The sequence below is a fragment of the Thrips palmi genome, unplaced genomic scaffold (genome assembly GCF_012932325.1).
Source record: "Thrips palmi isolate BJ-2018 unplaced genomic scaffold, TpBJ-2018v1 HiC_scaffold_3, whole genome shotgun sequence".
In the NCBI taxonomy this organism is placed as follows: Eukaryota; Metazoa; Arthropoda; class Insecta; order Thysanoptera; family Thripidae; genus Thrips; species Thrips palmi.
In genome coordinates, this window is record NW_023144630.1 from 6,393,267 (window position 1) to 6,402,683 (window position 9,417).

Here is a 9,417-nt window from a genome sequence, read left to right on the forward strand (position 1 = left end):
CCTCGTTCAGAGAGCAATCCATTGGTGGGGTCACACGTTCGGTTCGAGTCGCATTTAGCGACTCTAAATTTAGTGACCAAACTGTTCCAAGTTTGGGCAATAATGTAAGCCAACCTTTGGTGTACTGTACACTGCGAAGAGTAGTCCGGCCGGACCAGTGAGCTGAGTCCTCTTTAATCATAATCAGTCATAATCAGTAATAATCGCGCCGAAAGAGGCGCCCGATATCGGAAGCGCCCCCGTTCTCGAGGTGCTATCAGAATGGCGCGAACACAAAGCTGCTTTCAGAGACAAAATATAGGGTTTATTTTATTGTAAATATATTGAAATGAATCATAACGATGCACTCATGACAGAAGGTTGAGCTGCTGCAGGGACTTCTTGAGGGCGGGGAGGTGGCGATCCTCTAGCGAGGGCAGGGGTTGGCGGGCAGGACCCATGTCCAGGCCCGTGACGATCTTCATGGCAGCCTTCATGGCGGGGACCCATTTTCCTGCAGCGACAAAGTAACGTTCAATTAAAGGGCGACGCAATACCGGTTTCGAACCGTGCAGCCTGTCCGCAGCACACGGATTCCGAGAGTCATTTATGTCGCTCTGACTTTGTCGCACCGACACGGGGCACAGTGGGCCAGAAGACCGGTGGAGGCGGCCAAAACTCTGGACGCGTTTTGAGCTCCAGAGTCGCTAAAGAGTTGTCGAACCGAGCGTGTGACCCCACCTATGGATCCGTCGTTCGGAGAGCAATCCATTGGTGGGGTCACACGATCGGTTCGAGCCTCTCGACCGCAGTTTTGACCACCTTCGGTTTTCCGGCCCACTGTGCGGGGGCCGCCAATGAGTGCGAGAGAGACAGACTGCGCTGCTCACCGTTGAGCGTGATGGCCTGCGCCGCCCGGTTGAGCGTGTTCTGCGCGAGGCGGGCCTCCTCCACACGGCCAGTCTTGACGTCCTGCAGGATGCGCGCGCACAGGCCCGGCAGCACGTTGAGTGAAGTGGCGATGGCCGAGTTGAAGCCGAGCGCGAAAGCGCCCGCCAGCACGTAGTCGCAGCCCAGGAAGACGCTGTACGCGGCGCCGCCCGCCGCCACGCAATGCACGCCCATCTCCAGGTTGGTGTCCGTGAACTTGATGCCCGCGAACATGGGCAGCGCGCTGCCAGCCGCCTCCATGAAGGTGGGGACGTTCACTGGAAAATCAACAACAATGGGACGTGTCCCGCGAAAACAGCTCAGTGGGCCGGTGGAGACCGGTGGAGGCGGCCAAAACTCTAGACGCGTTTTGAGCTCCACACTGCAAGAAAAAGTGTGAATAGTACAACAAATGTACAACAAAAACTGTACAATAAAAGCACAACAGGGATTGTAGAAAGTACAACGGGAATTGTACAAACCACAACGAGGCCGGGACTGCCCAGCACTCGTCATGCCGGTTCCATTGTACTTTGTACAACAATTGTTGTACTTTGAAAGTACAATAAAAACCTGATAAAAAATTTGCCAGAAATTTGTGTACTTTTGTTGTGGTTATTTCCTGCAGTGCAGAGTCGCTAAATGGGTCTCGAACCGAACGTGTGACCCCACCAATGGATTGCTCTCCGAACGAGGTCGGTTCGAGACCCATTTAGCGACTCTGGAGCTCAAAACGCGTCTAGAGTTTTAGACGCCGGCGCCGGTCATCTGTGCAGGGTCCGAACGCTATCCTCACCGTTGACGCCGGTGTAGCCAGGGTTGTGGTAGTAGAGCAGGGGGGTGCGGGGCGCGGCGGCCGCCACCAGCCTCAGGTACTCGACGAGCTCGTGCACGTTGGCGGGCTTGTTGAAGAGCTCGGGGAGGCAGAGGATCGAGTCCGCGCCGAGCCGCTCTGCGTGACGGGCCTGTTGGCATCGTCGAAAAGTTAAATTCTCTCGTATTTGAGAAATTAGGCAGGAAATGAAGTCGGTTCGCGGTGACCCTGGTGACCCACCAAGTGGAGGACGTCGGGGAGGTTGGTGCCGCCGACCTGCACCTGGACGTGGATGCCGTGCTTGTGGCCGTGCTGCAGCCACGCCTCCGTCGTCTGCTCCCTCTCGGCGACCGTCATGGACATGCCTTCGCCGGACGTGCCGTTCACTGCAAAACAACCGCGTCTAGACAAGCCGCTCCAAAGCCAAGGTGCAGTGGGCCAGAAGACCGGTGGAGGCGGCCAAAACCCTAGACGCGTTTTGAGCTCCGGAGTGGCTTAACCGAGCGTGTGACCCCACCAATGGACTCCTCGTTCGGGGAGCAATCCATTGGTGGGGTCACACGCTCGGTTTGAGTCCCATTTAGCGACTCTGGAGCTCAAAACGTGCCCGGGAATTTGACCGCGGCCACCGGTCTTCTGGCCCACTGTGTAGGGACTCGGCAACCGCCGCTCGCTTACCCAGGACGCCGTTGATGCCGTTCGCGGATAAAAATTTGGCGTAGTCCGCGATTATTTTCAAGTTGACTTCTCTGCAAGTGGAAAAGAGTGTTTGTAGGGACAACAAAAACATGGTCCGACATCTAGAGAGGTTGTACCAATGTATCCCTTCGACTTACCCATTTTCAGTGAAGGCCGTGAAGACCGGGGCCATGAGGCCGGAAAACTGAAGTTTCTGCAAGCACGAATCAACACATGTTATGAATCGTATTTTGGAGAGTCTGGTCAAGCGTTCGGTTCGAGTCCCATTTAGCGACTCTGGAGCTCAAAACGCGTCCGGGATTTTGACCGCCTCCACCGGTCTTCTGGCCCACTGTGCGTCGGCGCCGGGAGGCAGCGGCAACCCGCACTAGGCGGCTGCCAGGTGGGTTGCCACCGGTTGCCACCCAGCTGCGGCGCTTACACCGTCATATTGGGTGGCATTGGGCGACACTGAGCTACAGCCGGTGAAAGTGGGCGATAGTTGGCGGCAGTGGGTGAAAGTGGGCGACAGTGGGTGAAAGTGGGCGATAGTGGGAGACAGTGGGCGCCAGGTCACGAAAGTTGCATCACTCCACTCCGGCCGGCAGTGGGTGACAGCGGGTGAAAGTGGGCGACAGAGAGCGGCAGTGGGTGAAAGTGGGCGATAGTGGGAGAGAGTGGGCGCCAGGTCACGAAAGTTGCATCACTCCACTCCGGCCGGCAGTGGGTGACAGCGGGTGAAAGTGGGCGACAGAGAGCGGCAGTGGGTGAAAGTGGGCGATAGTGGGAGAGAGTGGGCGCCAGGTCACGAGAGTTGCATCACTCCACTCCGCCCGGCGCTTTCTTCTTTCTTCTTCTGGCCCTTATCTAGACGGAAAGCAACAGACTGACTCCGAGAGTCGTTTTCGTCGCTCTGTCTCTGTCGTGCTCATCGGGTGTCCCGTTACGCGCGAGAGAGACAGAGCTTCGAAACGACCCTCGTTTGACAGAGCGTGGGCGGTAGCGACCTTCAGGCCTTCAGGCTTGACGTGTGCTTTATTTTTGCGCCGTCGCTTCGAGTTGTAGCCAAGGAGCGAGGCATGGGCAACCGTAGCCGCAGCCTGCGGAGCCCCGTGCGAAAAGTACTCCTCCGCGAGAAAATTGGCATGAGGGATGAGCAGGTCTGCAGACTGATTCCGAGAGTCGTTTTCGTCGCGCAGTCCCTTTCGCACCTACACGCTACGCTCCAGGACTGCAGAGGCACAGCGACAAAAACGACTCTCGGAATCAGTCCGGGCCGGGCTCGGCGGCACGGTGTGCGTAAACGGGTGACCGACCGCCCTGCTCGGAGGGAAGTCCCAACACTACCCGCAAATCTCTAGACGCGTTTTGATCTCCAGAGTCGCTAAATGGAACTCGAACTGAACGTGTGACCCCACCAATGGATTCCTCGTTCGGAGAGGAATCCATTGGTGGGGTCACACGTTCGGTTCGAGTCCAGTTTAGCGACTCTGGAGCTCAAAACGCGTCTAGAGTGGTCGCCTGCGCCGGTCCTCTCGACCATTGTGGGGCCCATGCTGCCAGTCGAACTGGCCTGGCTTGCGGCCTGGACTCACCATGGTGGCGAGGTGAGGGGGCGGAGGCTGCGTTCGTTAATCCGTGGACAGCGCCTCACAGACACACTGTAACAGACTGCACCGGCAGAGGAAGGCGGCGTCTCGTCTCGTCCACTGTCGGAACCGGTCCCGAGGGTGGCCCTGCCCCGCCCCACCAGCAGCGCCCAGCGCCGATAAGGAGGCGACATGGCTGGGTGAGGAGTGCGAGGAGAGGGGCGTGGCAGGGAGCGCTGGGTGACCCGAAAGTCCAACCTCAGGTGGCAAACAACTCTAAATCAGAGGTCGTTCCAAGCGCTTTGCAAAGGGCGACTTAATCTGAAAACCGCTTGAAAAAAAAAAAAAGCGAAATAAAAAGTTTTTTTCTGCAGAGGCTGCGTCTTTTGTCGCAAGAAAAGGAATGTCAGAGAAATGAACACCAATATTTGATAAAATGTTGATTTTTATTTATTTTACTTCAAAAGTTTTATACTGTTTTATTGACTTTACGGAGAGCAGTAGCGGTCGTGGTACACTTTCTAGGTTTGTAAATTTGTAACCTAACATAAGCGAAAGTAAAAGAGATGACACTGAATGGGAAGATGAATGGGTATGGCATAAATTCGATACAGTTGAAAAATTAGTCATGGTAAAACAAAATGAATGAGTAGAACAGGATACAAAATAACAACTAAGCAACAAAAACGGACATTGCAGAAATTACTAGTGACCTTTCCTCATTGAATTACTTGAGCCTTCTAAGCCTCAGCAATAATAAGATATATAAGATGGTATAAAAAAACAACTTGCAAAACAAATTTGATCATTACAAGTTAAAACATTTATAGTATAATGCAGAAACACAATAATTTGTCATAAACTTCTTCCCTAAAGCACATGTTAGTCAAACATTGATTGCTAATCTATCACATTGTGACAAACCTAAATAAAAACATTTTGACTTAATTGATAAACTACATCAACTGTGGGCATGTCACATCATCCTATACAAAAGAAAAATCTTGAATTCAAGCTTGAAATTCCCAGTTATGAAAAACACACAGACACTAATGTGGCAATCTTACATCAACATACACACACACATACACACTACTTCCTAAAACAAGACAAAAAAAAGATTGTCACTTTGTACGGTTCCATCAGTCATGACTGGGAGTCTTCACAACAAATTAACATTGAGATTACACAAGAAAGATTTCTTACCACTTAAAAGAAACCAGATCAACAATGTCTAATGAAGACAGCCACTAGATGGTATGACTAGCACAATATTAGTTCAGTTCATGAGTAGAATACACAAACGAATGCTCAAAGGTTACTACAATGTCACATTCAGGTAGAAAACCGCTGTACCCAAAATACTCCCAAAGTACCATTACCATCACAGAAAAGAGAAGCAGTTGTTAACGCTTTGACAACATGGTAGAAACATTCATATACTGATTTACTCAGACCCATTAAGAACCATTCACATAAATTGTGAACAAGTGAACAAATTTTTGAAACAAAAGAAACAACAAAAAAACTTAGCTAAATAATCTATTACAATGACTGAGATTTTAATTGGTATCTCAGAAAGGTGGCAATAAAAGTCAACAGACACATTTTTTCATACAGAAGTATTACTAAGTAAGTTTAATAATAGGGAAATGACAATGATGACTAAAATCAAAAATGGGGGGCGTGTTTGAATCTTGTTTATGGCCACCAGCAAGAAGCTTTAGAACAACAAAATTTGTTTTGGCCACTAAAAGTAAGGTGTTGACCTGTAACAAATTTATTGGAATAAACAAAACATTATATTTTGTAAATGCCATACAACCGATTTGCTAAGTTTTACCTACCTCCTGGTCAGGGCTTGGCATAATTTCCAGCAAAGTCCTAGCCTGATGGAAGTTCTTACAAGCAGCCATGAATAACCTAGAGTGATCTGGAGCTTCCCTGTCAGCGACACAAATCTGAGTCTCCATCGACTTCGTCATATCAGAAAATTCACTATATTGCATTGGTGGTGGAGTATGTAGGTTAGAAAATGGCAAAAATCTATGTTCATAGCGCACTTTTTCACAGTCAAATTCAGACTTAGGAAAACTTATTTTTCCTGTTCTCTGGAAAGCAAGTGTAGCCTGGAAAATGAAATAGAAGACAATTTTACTTTCGAAATAGCAATAAAGACAGTGTGAAATATTGAAATTTCACAAAACAAAACACCACCTTGTAGTATCCTCCACAAAGATTTTGGTACACTTGAGAGAGGGTTATGTCCTTTGCGTATGGTCTGCACCCCTTTTTGCGACGAACTTTATTCTTCTTACCCTTGCCTCTTGAGTTTTCTTTTTCCAAGTAGGATTCCTGCTCCATAAGCAGGCTATCTGCTCTTGACAGTGACGATACAAGCCATCCATAAAGAAACTCATACAAGTACCTAAATGAAGGAAAATGCATAGTCAACATTTTAATCCTTAAATGTTAGCAGAGACAGAAACAACCTTAGGAAAATTTAAATTGGCTCACCAGTAGATATAATGATATTCATGAATTGAATACAGTTGAAGCTCAAATCCAGACAATAAGTACATTATCATTATTCTCAGAGTGTGGTAGAGAATCCATGTTCCAAAGCAAGCTAGATGTGACCTTTTTCCTTCTGATTTGGAAGTTAAATTATGCAGGTAAGCATCAACCTTTTCAGCCTTGAATTCAAAAGGAAACAAGTAAATATCTCCAAATTAAAAGGATAAATCCAATGAAAGAAAGATGCGGGAAGAGCTGTGTGATGACTACCTCATCCTGTAGGTTAGAGAAATCTTCCAACAAGTGAGCAAGCCGTTCTCTCTGCCTGGCACGATTGTGACCACAAAGTTGTATCAATTGAACAAAAGGACGGCCGCAGTGTAGAAGAAACATGTCAACAAATTCTTTTGCCTGCAAGAAAACATATAAAACATTAAAAAATTAGGTAAATGGATGATAAAAAGGTATCTACACAAATAAAAAGTAGTTTACCTGTGGATTGGATGCAAGCAAAGTTTTAGATGAAAGAGCAGGTGGGCAAATAAATGACTTTGCTGCCTCTCTCAATATTTCTACAACACGAGTGTTAGTCAGGAGGCTGGATGGCTGAGGAATATACAAAACCTGCAGAATTGATCTAGATAACAGACAGGGTTTCTGGCGACTAAACTCCATGAAGAAGTCCTGCAACAAAATGAATTGCAAAAATATTTAGGGAGACCCATTCTCAATTATTTCACCACACTTAGATGGACCACATTTCGAGAAGCTGAAAACAGAAGAAAAGAAACATCCTCTTATTTACCAGAGCAGTATGAAAAGAGGCATGACTGTAAATCTTGCAAACAACCTTCAGTCGTTGAATCAAATCATCATAATAGACAAAGGCTTCTTCTCGAGATTTGATTTTTGCATAGCGAGGGAATGTAGGAGGAAGCAGGCGCTGGTTAGCCAAGGGCTCAAAACCTAGTTTAGGGGAATCTGAAAAAATAAAATAACAACAGAAATGTGAGACACTGAGTTTTCAACAAAGTTAAACAATGATTTATATGAATACAAACCTGGAGGGATCCCAAGAGATATGGTATTACGCATAATTGTTAACTGTTCAGAACAATTATTCAGGGCTTTGTGGAGTTCACTGTCAGGTCTTAGTTCTTTCCTCACTTCTGGTTCAGAATCTTGCCGGCCAAGAACTCCAAGTACTGAATACAGTAGCCTTACAAACTTTACTCGAGACAGCAAAGCGCCGATGCTTTCAGCCTGGTGAATATAAGTACAACCAACACAATTATAGCCTCACACTATTTTTTTGATGTAGAGCTAGACTTTGATAAAATGAGGGTCGTTATTGATACTAACGTTGGGGAGCGCTGGACGTTGTCTAAGTCGTCTAGATAAATCTTCTTCAACTTCACGCAACATGCCGATTGTACGTTGTTCAGAAACATCTGGTATGAGGCGGTAACCATATTGCATGGGCTGATAATCTTCCTCTTCAAAAACTGTTGCCCTAAGATAGCCAAAAGTAATTTAGAAACAGCGGGCAAGAACACAAAACCCATAAAATATTTTGATACACCACAGCAACATACTGATCTATGAAGTGTTTGACAATTTCCACCATCTTGTAAGCTGTAATACAAAAGGCTTTCAGAGGTCGCTCTTCAATGTAGAATGGCTTGTGAAGGTACAGATTTGCAAAAACTGTTTGAGCTAGAGAGTTTCCCTCTATCCATGAAACTAGGCAGGATAAAACATGATCGATTACTCCAATCTGTTCGGAGAGATCTAATCCTTCAAATTTCAAAATTCCCGACTGCAAATCAAAGAAAAGATATAAAAGTCAGTTGAATTTTTTTTTTTATCTACATGTAAAAATATGACACTTACCTCAACTGCTCTTGCAAATGTTAAAGTTGGTTTGTCACTACGGTTGCACATCATGCCTGCATCCATTTTTGGGTCCATCATCTCAACAGCTGACATGGCTTCATACAACCCAAAGTGCTCATCAAGGAGAAGCTCTCCAAGGTTGAGAGCTGCCAATGACAAAACAAAAACCGCATCGATCAAGCAACAATCTACCCAGAGAATCCAACCCAAAAAGAGTTAAGTGGAAGAAAATATTTTACTTTTAGCCAGCGTTGTAAATTCCTTGGTGATATCAACCCAGTTGTAGGTAAGTTTAGGGGTAGCAGTTGTTGTAAATACCCCATCTTCAAGCCTGAAAAATTTAATGCAAGAAAAAAATTAGTTGAGTAGAAAAATTTTTGTATGAACTATACACTAGATCATTGAAGACAACAGACAAGAAACATTATATATAAAATATTACTTGCACAATACAGCTTAGGCTTTAAATACCTTTGTAAAAAAAATTACTTATGAAGGAATAGGAGTGTTATCTCTCATTGAGACTCAGGCTTTAAATTTATCATGAAAGTTAAAATGTTGCTTGACAATTACTGGAGACTGGACTAATATATAACTTGTGTCAACATAATAAAAATAATAAACTTGTGGGTTAAGTCATCCAAAATATTGAAAACCCTTTTTTCCCTCAGAAAACTTTAAAGAGTTAACATAACCTAAATGTAGTGCAAAATTAATCTGTGATGAATTTATACTCACAGTTTCTTTTTCTCATCATCGGATATATCTCCATCGTCGTCCACTTTTATGTGATGATCACTAGAACTCATTATAATAGGACGAAAATAATGACAAAGTCTTTACAAGTGAATAAAAGTTTCAAGTTGGGCAGTGTGCAATCTCAATGAGCATCTAGCAACTTTGGACACACATTCGAGTTACCGAGTCGCGATGCGAGATTGGGCAAAGGGAAGTTCGGAACACAGATGAAAAACTTCCTGTCCTATTTTACAGCTGATGTTTCAACAGATGGTA

The 9,417-nt window shown here is 45.9% G+C and overlaps 2 protein-coding genes across 2 annotated transcripts; both read right to left on the reverse strand.

Moving 5' to 3' along the window:
- Positions 1-282: 282 nt before the first annotated feature.
- Positions 283-4,136, reverse strand: LOC117648032 (N-acetylneuraminate lyase-like). The gene is made up of 7 exons (XM_034390179.1): positions 3,997-4,136; positions 2,560-2,615; positions 2,402-2,472; positions 1,964-2,109; positions 1,706-1,874; positions 870-1,187; positions 283-493 (listed from the first exon to the last, which is right to left on the reverse strand). Exons 1-7 carry the CDS (start codon positions 3,997-3,999, stop codon positions 348-350), a joined length of 909 nt encoding a protein of 302 aa, XP_034246070.1. The 5' UTR covers positions 4,000-4,136; the 3' UTR covers positions 283-347.
- Positions 4,137-4,417: 281 nt separating this feature from the next.
- LOC117648552 (N-alpha-acetyltransferase 35, NatC auxiliary subunit) lies at positions 4,418-9,311 on the reverse strand. Its single transcript, XM_034391075.1, has 13 exons — positions 9,142-9,311; positions 8,643-8,734; positions 8,401-8,549; positions 8,103-8,326; positions 7,870-8,020; positions 7,569-7,770; positions 7,313-7,488; positions 7,000-7,191; positions 6,778-6,918; positions 6,508-6,686; positions 6,208-6,418; positions 5,838-6,119; positions 4,418-5,759 (listed from the first exon to the last, which is right to left on the reverse strand). Exons 1-13 carry the CDS (start codon positions 9,210-9,212, stop codon positions 5,619-5,621), a joined length of 2,211 nt encoding a protein of 736 aa, XP_034246966.1. The 5' UTR covers positions 9,213-9,311; the 3' UTR covers positions 4,418-5,618.
- Positions 9,312-9,417: the final 106 nt, after the last annotated feature.